Source organism: Tiliqua scincoides, chromosome 1 (genome assembly GCF_035046505.1).
Source record: "Tiliqua scincoides isolate rTilSci1 chromosome 1, rTilSci1.hap2, whole genome shotgun sequence".
NCBI lineage: Eukaryota > Metazoa > Chordata > Lepidosauria > Squamata > Scincidae > Tiliqua > Tiliqua scincoides.
The window spans coordinates 46,287,154-46,307,632 of record NC_089821.1 but is presented as its reverse complement, the minus strand read 5'-3'; the positions used below and the strand labels follow the sequence as shown (position 1 = coordinate 46,307,632).

At 41.7% G+C, this 20,479-nt stretch overlaps 1 protein-coding gene across 5 annotated transcripts in view; it reads right to left on the bottom strand.

Annotated features, from left to right (window-relative positions):
- The window catches only part of DKK3 (dickkopf WNT signaling pathway inhibitor 3), a 38,873-nt gene that overhangs the window by 12,654 nt on the left and 5,740 nt on the right, over positions 1–20,479 (bottom strand). For 3 of the 5 annotated variants that reach the window (XM_066639273.1, XM_066639298.1, XM_066639281.1), the window contains exons 3-4: positions 13,732–13,866; positions 12,663–12,746 (exon numbers count right to left, since the gene is read on the bottom strand). The exons of 1 other annotated variant lie outside the window; for it this stretch is intronic. In XM_066639273.1, coding sequence (XP_066495370.1) covers positions 12,663–12,746; positions 13,732–13,866 — 219 coding nt within the window. The remainder of the gene's footprint in view (positions 1–12,662; positions 12,747–13,731; positions 13,867–20,479) is intronic. One more of the 5 variants, XM_066639291.1, reaches the window with a different exon arrangement.

Below are 20,479 nucleotides of genomic sequence, written 5' to 3'. Positions count from 1 at the left end.
GTTAGCTCAAGATAGAGTCTCTTTGTTTGCAAAGCATTCTCCTTGACATCTGCTAGTTCTTGTACTCGGCACAGATGAATGAATTTAATTTCAACAAACAAAGTGTGGGAAAAATAGAACAAAGGACAGCTTTGGAAACTCAGAACAGCCTGAGAACATTCATCTGAGTCTCAAGCCCCAAGAAGGGCAACAGAATCATGCCACAGAACCTTTGCACATAAGAACCCAGAATTCAAAATTTATCAGATTGAGTGGATAGTTCTGTTTTTATCCTAAGAGTATTTACAAATATAGATTACATGATTGGTTTAAACCCTGCCTTTCTGTATAGAAGTGCACTGAAAGTGGCTTACATGCAACTACAGCAACAGTACCTTGATATAAACACTGACTGCATGTGCACACACACAACCAGAGGCAAAAAAAAAAACCTCTCCCTAATGCGTGGGGCAATGATGTCAATGTCACACAACATAACATCACTGCCCCAGCTTTTCCTTGGGGTTGGGCTTCACATACCTCCTTCCAGCTCCAAGCCCTCCCTGAAGCCAGGAGAAGGTGCAGCACAGACTGCAGTGCCTCACCCACAGGGAGAATGTCACAAAGTTCTCCCCAAAGGCGGGCTTTGTGCACCTTCTTCCAGCATCGGGAAATGCCAAGGAAAGCTGTTCTGCAAAGCCTGCAGTGCACTAAGGTGAGTTCGTGGAGCCTGGGGTTAGTCATGTGCCCTCCTAGTGTGGCACCTGAGGCACATGCCCCTCAGATACGCCTCTGGACATACCACAGAACAAATTGCAGCAGCACAATTAAAGAATCTAGAAAGCTCACCTCAACAATACAGTTTTCAATAACCTTCTAAGGCAGGCAGTTGGGGGGCTAGGTAGAGAGTCAATTTCACAGCCTGGAATAACTTTCTATGGGCTTCTAGAAAGAAACACCTGTTTAATAATATAAATTTTGACCAAATACTTTAAACAACAACAAAAGAGTCAATGTGGTCCAGATGGGAAGACATCAGACTTGGACTAGAAAGACTTGTGGTCAGATCTAACCACACCTATGTCAAAGTACTGTTGCAAGCCATGATAGAGCAGGACAAGCCTTTATGTGCTGCCCTAGGCTCCTTGGAGAAGGGTGGGATACTAGTGTGGTGACTGAAGATTAGTGTGCGAGTTACGTTCTTAAGTGAACCACACTTTTGAATGTGACTGAAAAAGCTACACGAGTTGTTTTTTTTAACAAAGATATTCTACTTATAAAAAATATTTTTTAAAAACTAACTCATAAAGCTTCAGGTTAGCATTTTCATGAACTATCCATGCATTACCACCTTTATGTAACAAGTTTATATTATAAACAGACTTCAAGGCCTGGCTTACATTTTCTCATTAGAAATGGCATAGGAACTTTCCATGATTCACCACCAAACTGGGATGATCAGGAAACTTTAAAAAACAAGAAATTCCACAGTAGTCTTGTGGAACACTGGTGAAAAAATGCTATGAGAAGCAGTTCACAAGTTTCAGTGGTTAAGCAATAGGGTTTTTCTCAGAGACAAGGAGCCTAATCCTATGCAGACTTACTCAGAGATGTCCCATTGTAGTCAGTGGGGCTTTCTCCCAGGCAAGTGTGGATTGGATTGCAGCCTCAGGAATACTTGAGTTACAATAATCAGAAAGCCACAGTAAGAAATGAAAGTACTATATTTTTCATTTCTATATTACATATTATACTACATTTAAAGCTAAGGTGGGACATTTCTACCACCCCCATAATAAACTGAAAAAAATTGTAGAAGCTGGCCCACAAGGAGGGAGGGAAAGCAGAAGACAGGGAAACCCACCTTTGACTGCAGAACTTGCTGTAGGTAAGTCTAGGTTACAGCCCAATCCTATGCATTTTTGCTCAAAAGAAATCCTCAATAGGGCATGTTTCCAATTAAGAATGTCAGGGTTCCCACGTTCCTTTTAAGGGCATGAGACTAAAAGGAACCTTAAAGCATGTTTTTATCCACATGTGTTTAAGGGGAGTCATAGCTGAGTGATGGAGCTCATGCTTTTCATTTGGAAAGTTGCAAATTCTATCTCAGGCCTCTCCAGGTAGGAGTTGAAACAGCCATCTGAAATGCTAGAGGGCTGCTGCCAGTCAGTGTAGACAACACCAAGCTTGGTGGACCAATGGTTAGACTCCCTATAAAGTAGCTTCCTCTGTTCCTATGTGCGGGCAGGCAGACTAGTGAACCATTAGATGAAGTGGTCATTTATGTGGCTGCTCTCACCATACAAAGTTCATGCTTTCCTCCATGCAACATTTCTAAAGGACTTGAATGTCACAAATCACAAGATTTGTTGGAGAGGAAATCAGAGGAATTTAAATACAAAGGACACTATGCCCTGCCTAATTACTGGGCCAGTACAATCTTCTCAATGTTCTCAAAAATTGTCATCCAAGAGTGTTGAGGGTGGCATGAGAGAAGGAAACCATTCCTGTGGTGTGCACATTCAGCCCAGTTACATCTTAAAGTGCTGCAAAACAAAGTGGTGTGGGGGAAAAAAAGGATGACAACATCATAGGTAATTATGCTTCTAGCATGCCTCATTCTAGTTGACAAATGATTGCCTGTCCCTAGCTTAAACAGAAGGAAGGTCAGACACTAGATATAATATTCTGTTTTGAGAAGTCTTCTCCATTTCCCCTGCCTGTTTCAAATCTGATTAACATAATGGAATCACAAGCACCTACGGCAAGGTTATCTGCAGCTGCCAAAAATTTTCAAAGCATGGTCTACATATATCCAAGATAACAAATGCACAAATCACAAAATAGGACTATCAGCTATGCTCACTGCTGCATGTACTTCCTTCATTATAGATACATCAGCACTTATCACCTCTACCAACAAACACAATTCTCTGTCAGCAAGTGACTTCTTCAAGGACTGAATTTCCAAAACAGAAAATTCTTTGTGAGCTGCCCTTCAAACAGCATTTCTTACATTTTTGATACCTGAACCACACTTATTTTCTGAATTAAAACTGAAAAAGGACAAAGCCGGGAAGCAGGTGGGAAGAGAAGGAAGGAAGGCAAGATAAGTTCCCATTAAAGTCTAGACATTTTCATGTACATTTAACCAGCCCATTAAAACTGAGAAATGACAGACAGGCACAAAGTCTGGGAATTTTAACCAGGCAAGAATTTGGGTTTGTTGTTCTAACCCAGTGTTTTTCAACCTTTTTCATCTCACAGCTCACTGACAAGATACTAAAACTGTCAAGGCACACCATCAGTTTTTTATGGTTAAGAAGGCACACCATGCTGCTGTTGGGGGGCTCACATCATCCAATGGCCTTACTCAGCGGTTTTCAAACTCTCATGGAGAGTTTGAGCCGCTGGAAGTGCTTGCAAGGGCGGGGGGGGGGAGGCAGCAGGGGTAGGTGGAAGGCAGCAGTGCGATCCCTAGGATCGCACCGCTCAGGGGGCTGCAGGGACTTGAGTGCACTTACCCAAGCCTCCTGCAGCCAAAGGATTGCGCCCTACCTCCGCTAAAGCGGAAGTGGAGCCCGATCACTCCGCTTTCACTTTCACTGCTGCAGCGAGCCCTATCAAAGGTCGCACCAGGCTCCTTGCACCCTGGGGAGACTGCAGGAGGCTTGGGTAAGTGCACCCAAGCCCCTGCAGCGCCCTGAGCAATACGATCCTGGGGATTGCGCCACTGCCTCCTCCCTGCCTCAAGGCTGCCCAGCCCCTTAAGGGGGCAGAGGCCAGGACCCACAGGCTGGGGCATCGCGACACCCCAGTTTGAAAAGCCCTGGCCTTACTAATAAATGACCCTTACTAATAAATGACCCTCCCTCAAATTCCCATGGCACACCTGCAGACTAATCATGGCACAACAGTGTACTGCGGCACAGTGGTTGAAAATGGCTCCTTTAACCTATCAAGCACCAGTGACATCACCAATCAGAGTTATCTCAAGCAACCAATCAGCTTGTGTAGGGCAGACATAATGCAACTCTAACAAGGTTTGTGAATGTGTGCTCCTGCTCCCCACCCCCACAGCAACGTTATTCCTCTATGTACAGATCAACCATGCACGATGGTATAATTGAAATTTGTATCCTGCAAGCATGGTATCAATCTGTGGTTAACAAAGAACCATGGCTTGCATCAGTACATGGGTAACACAAAACTACAACCAATACCCAGAAAGGAAGATGGGTAATCAGTCTGGAAAGGGAGAACACATTTATAACTGATAAAATTGGCAGATCATGGTTTGCTGTAAGCCACTCTTACATATGTGCTTGGACCTATGTTGTGTTGTTTCCTATACTAGCCTACCTCACAGAGTTGCTGGGGCAGGGCCTAGGAGAGGGGGTTAAAGGGGGTAATTTGTACCCGGGCCCAGGATCAAAAAGGGAGCCCAGGAGCCAAAGGATTTTCCTCGGAACTTACATTTTCCTATCTACTAAGACTTGTTGTCCGCACGGGATGCTGGGGAAACTACCAGAAGTGTGCGGCTGCAGCTACTGTACCCACTGGCAAGCCATATATGCTGGGCTGAGGAATGCATACATGATACTCCTTAACAGTGTCAATTCTGGAAGGCAACTGGCCTGCTATGTAGCTCTTTGGTTTGTGGATCTGTTTAGCATGAAGGAGCATGTAAGAGTGCAGGGATACAGCTGTGGGACTACAGAAGGTTTTGGTGCACAGAGAACATTTTCCATTCTAGTGTGAACCTAAATATGATGATGCTAATTTTCTGCATCATTTTCTATATTGAAAGATATAGAGAGATTCAGGAATGTGTTTGGTTTTCTGTATTACTGTATCTAATTGCTGATGCCACATGGGTGGGTAGACCTGGGCTCCAAAAAGTTTGCCAGTTGTCTGCACCCTTCCCCCCACCCTATTTTTCCAACTACCCCCATTTTGCTTGCCCTCCTCTGCTTTGTTTCACCCCTCCCCCTTTGCAAAGAAGCCCAAAAGAAACTTTGTACCCCCTGATAAAATTCCTCTTAGAGACCCTGGCTGGGGGAACAAAAGGAGGGAAGGAACCACTTACATCATCCTGAAAGAAGGGCAGTATAAAAATCTGGAAAATATTCATCAGAACCTGGATCTCCAACCATTGTGGGAAAAGGTTAAAAATACAGACCCACACAACTATTTGGGGAGAAATGTACATGTCCTCCTAATCATAATACTACTTATTTAAGAAAAAGCATCATATCCCTTTTTTATTCTATAAGATTGTATGCCAATGAAATGAAAAAGTCACTGGAAGGATTTTGCATTAATCTGCAGTTCCTATTCACAATATACTGATTTGTTGCAATGCTAGAAATATTTTACTCTATTTTTCTTACCTACCTTTGTTTCCCATTTCCAAACTATAGCCCTAGATACGTGTTCAAGTTACTTTTGTAAGTAAAATACATCTTGAGACATTCTAGTGTCCCAACATTCTTTTTGACAGGCTCCAACAGCTGCTAGTTTCAAATATTGTTTACACCTGTCGATTTGATATGGGGTCAGGCAGTAAGTTAGTGATGAGTATATGGAAACTTGAAGTCTCACTTTCCCACATCCATTTCCATCACACCATTAATACAGTGCTCAAGCCAAGAGTTCCCAGGACTTGCATACATTGTCCCACTTTTGATATTCCAACTATCTCCAATTCTCAAAAGCAAGTGACATTTTCACTTTTCCTAATGCTACACCAAATGGTAGAATCACTGAATTAAACAACACTTAGAGGATATGCCTACAAAGACAGTGGTTATGACTTTGATTCTTGATGAGTAATTTCTTCAATAGTAGTTCTCATATCTTACTGATGACAGATCAGAGCTAAATTTCAATAGGTTTCAAAGTTGCTGATGTATTTTTGGATTTGATAAGCCAGTGGGAAATGACAAACATTTTTATAAGTACAGTGGTGCCTCGCAAGACGAAATTAATTCGTTCAGAGAGTCGTTTCGTATTGTGAAATTTTCGTCTTGCAAATCGTGATTTAAAACAAACCAAAAAAAAAATTCGTCTTGTGAAGCACGGCCATAGAAAAATTCATCTTGCGAGTCACCAAAAAAATCACAAAACACTTTCGTCTTGCGAGTTTATCGTTGTGCGAGGCATTCGTCTTGCGAGGCATCACTGTACATGAATAAGTTTAAGATACAACTGAAGGATTCTCACTCTTCAATGGTAAACCTACTTAAGCCACTAAAATTAGCTGCATCTCAAAAGAAAATGAGTTCTTTGCATCTGTCTTCACGGCAGAAGACCTCGGGCAGATACCGCTGCCCGAACGGCCCCTCCTGACCGAGGAGTTAAGTCAGATAGAGGTTAAAAGAGAAGATGTTTCAGACTTCATTGATAAATTAAAGATCAATAAGTCACCGGGCCCTGATGGCATCCCCCCAAGGGTTATTAAGGAATTGAAGAATGAAGTTGCAGATCTCTTGACTAAGGTATGCAACTTGTCCCCCAAAACGGCCATGGTGCCAGAAGATTGGAGGATAGCAAATGTCACGCCTATTTTTAAAAAGAGAAAGAGGGGGGACCCGGGAAACTATAGGCCGGTCAGCCTAACATCCATACCGGGTAAGATGGTGGAATGCCTCATCAAAGATAGGATCTCAAAACACATAGACGAATAGGCCTTGCTGAGGGAGAGTCAGCATGGCTTCTGTAAGGGTAAGTCTTGCCTCACGAACCTTATAGAATTCTTTGAAAAGGTCAACAGGCATGTGGATGCGGGAGAACCCGTGGACATTATATATCTGGATTTTCAGAAGGCGTTTGACACAGTCCCTCACCAAAGACTACTGAAAAAACTCCACAGTCAGGGAATTAGAGGACAGGTTCTCTCATGGATTGAGAACTGGTTGGAGGCCAGGAAGCAGAGAGTGGGTATCAATGGGCAATTTTCACAATAGAGAGAGGTGAAAAGTGGTGTGCCACAAGGATCTGTCCTGGGACTGGTGCTTTTCAACCTCTTCATAAATGACCTGAAGACAGGGTTGAGCAGTGAAGTGGCTAAGTTTGCAGACGACACCAAACTTTTCCGAGTGGTAAAGACCAGAAGTGATTGTGAGGAGCTCCAGAAGGATCTCTCCAGACTGGCAGAATGGGCAGCAAAATGGCAGATGAGCTTCAATGTCAGTAAGTGTAAAGTCATGCACATTGGGGCAAAAAATCAAAACTTTAGATATAGGCTGATGGGTTCTGAGCTGTCTGTGACAGATCAGGAGAGAGATCTTGGGGTGGTGGTGGACAGGTCGATGAAAGTGTCGACCCAATGTGCGGCGGCAGTGAAGAAGGCCAATTCTATGCTTGGGATCATTAGGAAGGGTATTGAGAACAAAACGGCTAGTATTATAATGCCGTTGTACAAATCTATGGTAAGGCCACACCTGGAGTATTTGTGTCCAGTTCTGGTCGCCGCATCTCAAAAAAGACATAGTGGAAATGGAAAAGGTGCAAAAGAGAGCAACTAAGATGATTACGGGGCTGGAGCACCTTCCTTATGAGGAAAGGCTACGGCGTTTGGGCCTCTTCAGCCTAGAAAAGAGACGCTTGAGGGGGGACATGATTGAGACATACAAAATTATGCAGGGAATGGACAGAGTGGATAGGGAGATGCTCTTTACACTCTCACATAATACCAGAACCAGGGGACATCCACTAAAATTGAGGGTTGGGCGGGTTAGGACAGACAAAAGAAAATATTTCTTTACTCAGCGTGTGGTCGGTCTGTGGAACTCCTTGCCACAGGATGTGGTGCTGGCATCTAGCCTAGACACCTTTAAAAGGGGATTAGACAAGTTTCTGGAGGAAAAATCCATTATGGGGTACAAGCCATGATGTGTATGTGCAACCTCCTGATTTTAGAAATGGGTTATGTCAGAATGCCAGATGCAGGGGATGGCACCAGGATGAGGTCTCTTGTTATCTGGTGTGCTCCCTGGGGCATTTGGTGGGCCGCTGTGAGATACAGGAAGCTGGACTAGATGGGCCTATGGCCTGATCCAGTGGGGCTGTTCTTACGTTCTTATGTAAAACTACCGGGACAGCATTAACTCCCATCACCAACTACTCAAATGATAATTTTAACATCCTCACAGCCAATCTGGCACTCAGTTCTTCCCAATTTAAGTGGATAAAAAAACTGGAAAATAGATTTAAAGTTCCACTTCCATGTTTCTTGCCCTTCTGTTGCACCTAATGGAATAAGGTAGCAGCTTTCAAACTCTCAGTGAGTTTGAAAACCTCTGTAAATCCTTGTGGGGGTGGGGGAGAGGCAGTAGGAGTTGGGGGGAAGGCAGCTGCATGATCCCCAGGATTGTGCCACTCAGGGGCTTGGGTGCACTTACCAGAGCCTCCTGTAGCCTCCTGGGGTTGCAGGGAGCCCTGCGCAAGTGTCTGCAGGGCTCCCCAACTCTTTAGAAGTGAAAGTGGAATGATTGTGCTCCACATTCACTAAACCTTAACATTCACAGGGGTTTGATTCTGGGACTTCCTGCTAACACCATAAAATACGCTAAATAAAAGCAGTTAAAAAATTAAAAAGTGCGTCCCTTTACAATTGTGGTTCTAAAACAGCTTTTCTTACTGTTGTAGAGAGATCAGAAATGCAAAGGATCTCCTGCCTTTGCCTGGCTCATCTGACGAATGGAACTACTGCTTGCATGACTGTCTCTCTACAACACTAAGAAAAGTTTTTTAAACTGTGGTTTTAAAGGGATGCATTTTTTCCCTTCTCCAAGGATCACCACATTCCTTCTCATTTGCAGTGGCCATTCATGTTGAGTAAAATCCATATATTAAAAAATCAGTGTATAACAAGGTTGGACCTGTATATCAACCAATACAGAATGGGACTGCACTCCCTTGCAGGAGCAGTTGTGCAGTTTGCGAGTGCTCCTAGACTCTCAGTTCTCCCTGGAGAGTCAAGTGGCAGTGGTGGCCAGGAGTGTGTTTGTCCAACTCTGACTGCTGCGCCAGCTAAGGCAATACTTGAGTCAATTGGACCTGACCATAGTGGTCCATGCTCTAGTGATTTCAAGACTGGATTACTGTAATATGCTCTGGTGTGTGGAGCTGCCCTTGAAGATGGTTTGGAAGCTGCAATTAGTGCAGAATGCAGCAAGCCGGGTGATTACTGGAGCTAGGTGGTTTGGTTCTGTCCAACCTCTGTATCAGTGATTGCACTGGCTACCATTCATTTCTGTGCCCAATTCAAGGTGCTGGTACCAACCTTCAAAGCCCTTCACAGTTTGGGTCAGATTATCTGAGGGGTTGCCTTCTCCCATAGCCCAGCCTGCCCTCTTAGGTCAGCTAAGGGGACTTTCCTGCAAGTGCCACCTTTCTCCCAATTTAGGGGGATGGTGACATGGAGCCAAGCCTTCTGGGTAGTGGTGCCACAATTATGGAACTCTACCAAGAGAATTAAGAGCTATGCCCTTTCTCATGGCGTTCTGGCAAGTGCTCAAAACATTTTTGTTCCATCTTGCATTTGGGGGATAGGTTGTCTGCCTCCTTTGCCTGTTAGCAGTAACTTGGTTGTACCTTGTTTGCCTCCCCCCCCCCCAAATGGTTTTGTTTATTTATGGTGTTTATATTGTAAGCCACCTTGAGCAGCTGCTCTGGCAGAGGAAAGACGGGGTAAAAAATATTTTAAATAAATTTCGGGGGGGGGGAAGCAAAGTACTCTGCATGCTTTGTTTAAATGAAATGTAAAGCAGCTGTAGATCTAAAATTGAGCATCTTTTCTGGCATGGGGCCTGCTTGATATCTTGTGTAGATTTTTCAAGATGAGATGGTCACATCTCCTTGGAGACCCTCTTTGGGACCCCTCACAGGGAAAGGCAGGATAGAAATGCAGTAATAAAATAAATCTTTGCTGTAAGAAGCTACTGCTGGTGGGGGGGTGGGCTACTAATGTACAATACCTTGTTTGTCCACTAATGCTTGTGAATCACAGTTAACTTTTCCCTTGATACCAATAGAAGCACATACTTCGATAGATACTTGTGAGATTTCACTGTGCATATTGACTTGCACATAATTGAAAAAACTAAATTTTGAAAACATAAGCATGCCAGCATAGGCAACTTAGAAATTTCAGCAGTATATTTTTGATCTTCGATACTGAACTGTTCAACAGTTCTCTTGTGTAGCAGCTGTAGAAATATAAATCAGTGACATTTTCCTGGCCGAGCTAGTCACTAGAACATTGCAACAGAGTTTTATATCTTCATTCGTACTGCATCATAACCAGTAGCTGCTAGCAATCTCTCCCTAGTCTGAAAGAGACTAAACTATTTAAACAAAATCCACAAATCAGGCCCTAAACATCAGCACCTCACTGGGTTTTGCTCACTTGTGTACATTGGTCAAGCCCATTCACCTGATAGTAAATGAGGAGACGTCCAGGCAACCATGTTAAGGCTTCTCACCATTGGAGCAGCCAACAGGAAAGATGAAATCTTGTGTATATGCATAGGTGCAGAGGAAATTGGGTTTGGTCAGGTCAGTTGGCTCCCCAAACACTTCTGTAGCAACCAGCTGCTGAGCTAAGTGGATGCTCACCAGATAGGAGGAAGGTCAATGGCCTTTTTAATTGTTTTGTTTCTCCTGCAATGACTACCCTTTCTGGATTTGTCTGTCTCAAGATACTGTATCTATTACAGTCACCCCAGATGGAGCATCAAGGTGTGACAGGTCAGGTGCATGAGGAGAGGGTGGGATGTGTTCTTTTTCCATCATCCATCCACCATCCATCCATGGATCTATCCATCCACCATCACTCCATCAGTTTTGATCCTCTTTATTCAGTTTATTCTACTTGCAGTAGGAGAATTGGAAAAGTTAGCTTAGTTATCAAATAATCCATAAAAAAGGAATACTTAGGAAATGCATAGCTGAAGGACAGCCAGGATGACATGGCAGGGGTTACCCTGTCGATTCAGGGATAGAAAGTGAAGCTGTCATATACAAAATCATTAGAGAGGTTTGCTTTAACCTCTCTAGAGAGATGGAGTGACTTATTGGCTTCTTAATGATGAACTCATCAAATGAACTTAATTGGTTCTGGCTGGAAAGTCAAAGAGGAAAAAAATCATTTTAAGGCAACTGAAAACAGATTAAAAATGTTCATATTGCTTCTACTTTGGCATCCTAGCTATGCTAATTTAAAGAAGTGAATTCCAATCACAAGACTAAAGTGCATAGTCTGGCCATCTTAATGCTATACAGAACTTTTGCAAATTATGATGATAATGTAAGGTATAACAGAATCCCTTGAGTATTCATCAGAAATGCAAAGATGACATTATAGGTACTTTAATATTACTGTACACTATGTCAGCACTTGATTGTAAGATTTTTTCCCCCTGCATGTTATTCATTGGTTACAGATCTTTAATTGCAATACAGAAAACATAACATGTAGAATTTGAGTGTCAGAAATTGAGGGAGGAAAAAGCAAGGTCCACTTAAGCAGACGGGCATCATTTATCTCTGTTCTGAACATGAGCTGTGAAATGATGTTTGGATGACATTTGGATGACAGCCTTATGTCTATGTTAGTGCCTATCAATCCTGGCTGAAATATGAGAAAGGAAAAGTTAGTCTGAGTATGTAAATGGCGCCTCTCAACAACACAGCACCTTCCAAGAATTGGACTTTGGTGCCAGTACTGGCAAAAAGCCCAGTTCCTTCTCTAAGGACTTGAAACATTTTTCACTTGGAGGCCAGAAGGACATCAGCTGAGCTGTCACCAATACTGCATTGTGAAGTATGCTCTTCTGTACTGCAGAGCTAGAATTATACTTTGAATCTATTCTCATTTACTAGTTAGACCACAGTATTTTTAAACTGTTGCTCTTTTTATAGTACTGTGATTATATAGTTTTGTGGGGTAAGCTGCTTTGAGAACTTGCATCAAAACTTGCATATAGGTTCTTTAAAACTACATACATAGTTTGGAGCCTTAAGAAATCTTCTGACTGATCAGAATAGCTACAGAAAGGATGAAAAAATTAAGACATAAAAAATTTGCCTCTCTTAGCACTTCGTGACTTGGTTCATGTACTTGAACTTTCTGGATGCTTTCAACCAAGACCTAGTTGAACACAGGAGCCCACAATAGCACCTTTCCTGTATCAAGGACCAAGATTGGGCCTTGTAAGCATGCAAGCCTATTGCCATGCAAACAGACACTTGCACAAGTTGGACAAATCAATCTACAAAATATGCACGATTTCCCAAATGTACATATCTTCCCCTTCCAAAAGGGATGAATGAATTACATGGGCTGGAGAAACCATATTTTTGTACTCATGACTGCCCAGTTCACACATTGTTTGGATGGTGCTAGACACACACACACTTACAAGGCCCTATTTCTGGAAGCCACTGCAAGGGAAACATTACTGTAGGAACAAAAGTCTGAACCGGACCTCCAGGATCAAGCGCACACATTCAAATTGTCTGCATATGGCACAGAATAATTTGTAAGCATTAATCACTGTCACAAATGGTTCTCAAACAACCCTAACATTAGTCATACCAGGTACAGTTTCACATCTTCTCTTCTAGCAAGTTGCTAGTTGTTTTTTTATTTTTCAACACAAGAAGAAAATACTTACATTATTTCTCTTGACTTCTCCTTCTTGTACTGATGTAATAACTGTTTCAGAATAGCTAGTAGATCCAGTTTGGTTATCCACTGCCTAATATTGAGGAGAAGTACATTAAATCAAAGTTTTTCGTATGTTTAATTCATTTTAGTCCAACAGTACTCTAGTGCAGTGTTTTTCGACACTGAGATGACGTACCACTTCGCATGTGTCCTCCTACCTTGCATAACACCAGAAGTAACTGGCAATGACATCACCAGAATGGCAATGACATCATCCAGTTGGAAGCCTCCCATGATGCAACACCAGTAAGAGGCTCAGAGCAGGTGGGAAGGCTTTCTCATGTGTGCAAAAACTGTGTGCTAGAGCGCTGCCTGCCAAGCCAAGCCTCCTACCGTTGTTTGCTACATCTTGTTCGGGTCTACCGGATGGCGGGTATCTGGAGGTAATGCACTTACCACCAAACACCTCTCATACCACCAGTTGAGAAACACTGCTCTAGTGTTAATCCTATGTTTTCTGTTTTGTTTTTTTTAAATTTTCAAGGACAGTAACACTGATTGTTTAGGGGGAAAAAAACATGTACTTCAAAATAGTGCCTCTCCCCAGCCTCAATTTCTGGAAGCTTTGAGATGGGTCAGGAAGTTCAGCACATACACAACTCAGAACAAGCCATGGCACAGAGACTTGCCAATTCTAGGTGGTGCAACCATTCTCCACCTGGTGCATGGTGACTTAGAATGCATGGTGAAACTCTATCCAAGAAGCAAGTAATACAACAACTAAAATAGTTAAACCAGGGTGGGGGGCAATACTGTGACAAACTAAGGCTGTGAACTTTGCTTTTTTCAAAGCAATTGCACAGACTCAGTGTGAGCTGACACTCAGTTTCTACCTGCTATATTGCTCTTATATTTATGTACTGACAATGTTTCTAACACACACAGGAAGGAACTCTGGCCTTCTAAACTTCCAAACTGTCTTCTGTGACAATTCTACAAAAAAGAAATTTCAACAATCCGATTATTAACACACACTCTTATATTCTGAAAAATTACATATAAAAGGCAGCTCTTACTTTATTAATTTCTTGGTAAGTATGTATAGTTTTATTTCCAACTTTTCTATCTGTATGGGATTTATTGTGATAGTCTGGTGGCAGTTTCTCAAAGTCAATGCCACCTACTCTTTTGAAACCTTCTTCTGCCTCCATCTAGAAAAGCATTAAAACAAGTTATAATCATATTATATATATAAACCTATTGCAATCTTGTTTCAGATAACACTCAGCTAGTCACATACACTATAAATACCTTATTTTAAAAAGTACACTGGGACCAGAGACTGGTCTTGCACCAAGACATCAAGAAAGCAACATATACATTAAAATATTTACAGGTTGAGTCTCATTATTCGCAAGGGTCCTGTCCCCAGAACTCACCTGGATGGCAAAAAATGCACTATAGCAAATCAATTTAAAAAACAAAGTTTCTTTGCTCTGGTGATTTAAGAACAGCCTTGCTGACTTTTGTGATGTTAAGACAGAGTCATTAAGACATTAAGTCATTAAGACAACCCAACAATCAGTCTCTCTCAAGGTGCTTTCAAGGGCTTCACTCCGACCTTTGTTAAACCACTGTTTTCCTTTAATTTAAAAGGTGCTTCTCAATGCATTGACAGAGAAAAATCTATGGAAGATTAGGTTATACCTGTAATGGCTTACATGACTGTCTCTCTCTACAATAGTAAGTAAATCAGTTTTTTTAAAACTGTGATTTTAAAGGGGTGCATTTTTCCCCTTCTCCAGGGATCAGCACATTTTTTCCCATTTGCAGTGGCCATTCATGTTGAGTCAAATCAGTGTATAAAAAATCCATGTATAACAAGGTTGGACCTGTACTTGCAGCACTGCCCTGTCAATCGGCCCCTTGTAAAGACATTACAGTAACACTATTGATCCATAGCCCTTAACCATAAGACATCAATATTCATAATCAGTAATTTATTTATTTATACAGGTATTTATATACCACCTTTCTTTGGTCGTCAGATTTCTCTTCAGACTTTAATCCAAGGCGGTTTACATAGACAGGCTGTTCTAAACCCCCCTGTTCTAAATCCCTGTTCTAAATAGGGATTTTTACAATACAAATACAACATAATAAGTTATGGACAGTCATACATTGCTGGGATAAAGATTTTCTTGAAATGTCAGTTTTGCAGAGAAGATGGTTGGCAGTAAATTCAAATTATAACCTCAAACCAAACTTCTGTAAGTGTTCTAGTCCTGCCTACTGCAGCTTCCATTTCGAGGCTGCTACTCTTCTTTTTCCTCTACATGCTATGCTGCTGTTGCATCCAAATAGGGCAGGTTAGCTAAGCAAGGATCCTTAAGATGCATCTGACCAAATATTTTTCTCATTTCTTGAAGTGACCCTACCTGAGATTCCACTTCCAGTGGATTATTCTCTTTTTCCAAGGCAAAATGAGCAAATACCTCAATAATTAAAATGAAGATACTTTCACTGTAATTACAACTTCCATTGTGGAAGATTCTATTTCATTCCCAACTATGAGAACTGACATAATGTTCACCTGATCAGAGTAAATCTATTTCCTGATGACTTACAGAGTCACAGCATAGGGTTTTTCATACTAATACAACAGAAACAGAAGGAAAGTTACTCTGTAGCCAGGTTTTGTAAAAGTAGAAACAGTGTAAGTTAATTATTATCAGACATTTTCTTGCTCCGTTTTAGTGTTAAATTTAATTAAGACTATAGAGCACAAATATACTCTGACATAATACTTCTGCTGCCCATCTGAACCTCAGAAACTGCAAAACCTAAAGTAAGTGAAAAGCTCACTGGAATAATTTTATTTCCAGGAAAATATGTTTGACATGCAGTCAAGTGGAAATACACACCCATTCACAATGGTTATTATGGGAAAACAAGGATAGGAATGAAATCACTGATAAAAGGATTGCACATTCAAAATGTGAATTCTATGCCATTATGTTCAAAGCTAGAAGAATCTGTTTGTTACGTTATGATTAGTATTCATTTGCTACAGAGAGAATAATCCAGTCTGTCTTCAAGTTCTTGTTTATTCCTCTACCAAAGATGGATACCTAGATCAGTGTTTCTCCAGGGCCCACTAGGTGGGTCGTGAGTCAATTTCAAGTGGGTTCCCATTCATTTCAACATCTTATTTTTAATGTATTAGACTTGATCTCTCATGGTATGTGGCTGAATTTGGGGAAATGTTACAGACCTGTACTTTTAACAAGCTACTAAGTATGTTCTTTTAACAATGATAGTAAATGGGACTTACTCCTGGGTAAGTGTGGGTAGGATTGCAGACTAGGATTGTTAAGAATTTTCCTGCTTGGTGATGTCATTTCCTGTCATGACATCACTTCTGGTGGATCCTGACAGATTCTAAAAGTGGGTCCTGGTGCTAAATGTGTGAGAACCACTGACCTAGATGGTCTTAACAAGGGAGAATTGAAACAGTGTCTTATTTGCTTTTGACATTCACAGGGCACGCCCTTAATCTGGTCAAAGCAGCTGTTTAAATGAATTCCACTGTCAACTACCTACTCACTAACAGATGCCTTGCCAATTCTTTATAGCCACGTGTCACAAATTGGTCTCACTTCTCACTAATTCAGAGCAGAATTTGGGACGTGAACAAGAACTTTATTAAAAGTAAAGTTTAATAATTCACTCCAAATTCATTAATAAAGGAGCAGATTTGCTTTACTCCCCTTCTCCCAACTAGAGATAAGAGTGCAATCAAACACATTTGCTCAGGGTGGAGTCAAGTCCAAGGAGATCTCTCACAGCCAGGGATCAGGACTCAAATATAAATAGTGCAGCCACCCAGAAGATCCTATTGGCTGCCAAGAATATTACTGGCCAGATAAAAGAGCCACATTTTTTCCCATGGTGGGAACAATGTATGCGTGGGTGAGAACAATGTATCCTATGAGTGGGAACAGTACTTATGCACAAGTACTTTGTGAACAAAATGGCTTCTTTAAGGATGCAATCCATCCCACACACATCTGTCTATCAGAAGTGGCCATTAAGGATTTAATGCTCACATTGACATTTATGAATGGGCTAATGCAATATAGTGGGTGTAGTGTTGGACTTGGACTGAGTTGAAATTCCTGATCAATAATGAGGTTCAATGAGAAATCATTAGCCAGCGGACTACCTCTCGGTCCCTCACTTATTAAAAATGTTTATCCTGCCTCTCCATTTAAAAAAATCCACAAGGCACAAACAATCTATGCTGCCTTCAGCTCACGAAAGATACAAAACGAGTAAGGGTATATCCTCCCCTCACTGCTTGCTGGTATAACATATAGGTGGGGCCTCTTAGTATCCTCGAGGGATCTGTTCTTGGACGCCTCACTGCTACTGAAAATTGCAGATAATCAGTCCAAGATTTTCCACCCCTTTCTCCTGCCCACTGCCTGTACATCCTTTTGAACTGAAACATCCAAATTAAAGTCTCAATTGTTTCTTCTTTTTTTAAAGGAAGTGTTCTTACAATGTAAACACAATTGCTGAGGTTTAAGCATATACCTAATGATACTGAACTGTTTTCACCTTACAAGGAACTTAGAGATGTTTGTTTTACAAAGAAAATGAACTTGCAGATTATAAAGAAAAGTAATTTATGTGGAGCCTAATCAATCTGGATGCCTGTATCATGGCATATATTAAGAACAAATATAATAATAATAACAACAACAACAACAACAGATATTTATATACCGCCTTTCTTGGTCTTTATTCAAGACTTTATTCAAGGCGGTTTACATAGGCAGGCTTTATTTAAATCCCTTATTAAATAGGGATTTTTACAATTTGAAAGAAGGTTCTTTCTTTCAAGAACCACTACATTCAAGGCGTTTCATTCCGATCTGGCTTCACATTCTGGCCTCCATCCTCCCACGCTCAGAGCAGATGGAATAGCTTGGTTTCAGCTTGTCAGCTGCTTCAAGGTCGCACGGTGCCGGTGGCCTCGAACTGGCGACCTTGTGGATGTTATCTTCAGGCAGACGGAGGCTCTACCCTCTAGACCAGACCTCCTGCCCTTTACAATCCTCCTGCCTTTACAATCTGACCCAATAGAACACTGCAGAAGCTGCTTCCACAACAACTCAATTGTTTATTCCTAGTTACAAGAACAACACTCGCTCCATTAGGAAGTCAATCATTCAAGGAAGGAGGTGGTGGTTGGAGGAAGGCAGACTTGGGCTGACAGGAACCTCAAGTCTGCTGCCCAATTGGTCCCCTCACAAGCAGCATTCCCTCCGAGGGGTCCATGGTGTCATGACTCGTCACAATGGACAGGCAGTGATGATGCCATTATGTAATCACCAAACTTCAAAGTCAGTGAGCTCCACATTGCCCAGAGGGAACACTGCTCACAATCTGCTGTTGGTGCAGCCTGCCTCTAATGGCTACTTAGTCAGGCCGGCCTTGCTTCTGTTCACTGGAAACAGAAGATGCAAGGAAGGAAGGCAATGGGCTCCAAATCATCTGGTGCTTCACAAGCACTAGAGAGAAGTCATAGTAACCTGAAATAGGTATCAAATTGAAGGTTATATATAGAACTTTCAAGTCAGGATATAATAGTAAGAAGTGATAAAATGAAGAAATCAGGTGTAAGAAAACATGAATCAAAATTCAGAATGTTCTACTTTAAAGTTTAAGTCAATATGACTTAATCTACACCACATTAACAAGAGCCCTTACAACTGTACGCAAGTAAGAAAGTTATTCTTTACCAGATGCAAAGAATGGTTGTTCTCCTTGATATAGAAAATAGTGGAGGAGGAGAGAGAGTGATTAAATTCTACATTCCTAAAACAAAATGAAAGACCCTAGCTAGCAGAAGCCATCACTCCAATTCTGAATACATTGCTAGAACACAAGTTCACTGATTCCCTCGGCATTTACTTCCAAGCAGTATATTTAGCATCAGGGTGCCAACAACAGAAAGCAACAGGGCAAGGACCTGTCACCACAGTGTCAGTTAAGAATGCTGTAAGAGAGTCAGAAGCAGAGCCACAGAGAGGCTGTTTACAGGTAGAAAGCTTTGCACCAAATGGTGATGATGATGATGATAACAACAACAACAGGTATTTATATACCGCCTTTCTTGGTCTTTATTCAAGACTTTATTCAAGGTGGTTTACATAGGCAGGCTTTTATTTAAATCCCTTATTAAATAGGGATTTTTACAATTTTGAAAGAAGGTTCTTTCTTTCAAGAACCACTACATTCAAGGTGTTTCGTTCCGATCTGGCTTCACATTCTGGCCTCCATCCTCCACGCTCAGAGCAGATGGAATGGCTCGGCTTCAGCTTGTCAACTGCTTCAAGGTCGCACGGTGCCGGTGGCCTCGAACTGGCGACCTTGTGGATGTTATCTTCAGGCAGACGGAGGCTCTACCCTCTAGACCAGACCTCCTGCCCGGTCTGGTGATCTGGTGCTTCTGGCACACAATGCTTAATGTCTGTGCTTAAAGTCTGGAATGATGTGCCAAGGTTCAAACCTGACTTTGGAGAGGGATCTGCTTTTGCTAAATACCCAACATGGGCTGTAAACAGCTCATCTCCAGCCTGCATATGGCCTGCCTGCATCATATTCCAGACCTGCATTTTAGCACTGAAAACAGACTCCAAGCCAAACCTGGATTCAAGTTAACAATGCACGTACTGTATGTGCAAAGACATATACTGTATTTTAAAGGAAAGCAGGATTTGAGGCAGTGGCGTCACCAGGATTTGCATCACCCAGTGCAGGAAACCAGCATGTCACCCCTATGATGGACCTCCTCCCATGCAAGGGGGTGGCAAGTGGTCTGGGCTGTGGTGATGTACCATCACCCTACCCCCACTGTTTTTTCTGGCTATAAATTTTGATCGAATAGAGATATTTCAATGCAGTTTTATTGCATTCTGCATGAAATTATGCATTGATTGCTATATAACCTGATGGCATTATTCTAAAAAATCAACATTTTAAAAATTTTGGCAAGTAGTGGTATCATCTCACCTGTGCACATCACCCGGTGAGGCCCATACCCCCTCAGCTCCCTAGTGATGCCACTGATTTGAGGTACTATGGACAAGACTACCTTCCAATTGGAGTTCAGAGAAGCAAAATGCAACTATCCAAGCATAAAGCCAGCACAAAGAAAATGCAACTGCTCTCTGTCCAGTCTCCCAGGACAACAATTTGAAACAGCTGGTTTACTCTTAACTATACAAACAAAAACCTTGTTTTCCACCCCCATCACTAATATAGAGATTCAAACAACTGAGCTCCACAAACCTGTCACACAGAGATCACATGCTTATAACAAACTGATAAAGTCATGTTTGTAAAAATCAACTCCACTCCTTTAGGTCAGCATAATAAATTTTTTCTCTCTCCCTCCATCCCACAAACTGCTTTTAAAACTCATGGACAGCATTCCCCTGATGCCTCTCTGGATAAAGGTCAATGTGAAACAAAAATGCACACATATTGAATCTTTTTACTTAAGTTTAAAGTTTTTAGCAACCAAAATAGGCTTGGGTGCTTGTTTCAGGGAAACAAACATTACTTTTTAAGTCCAATTTTGAACAGTCAAACTTGTTGTTATGGATCACACAATCATCAAAGAAACCAGCAATTAAGCAGAAGGGGAAAAGATGGGTGGCCATGGAGGGGAAGCAACAAAAAAAAGATGCAATAGATATGATACTTTTGCAAACGCAATGCTCTATACCAGTGGTTCTAAAACTTTTACTA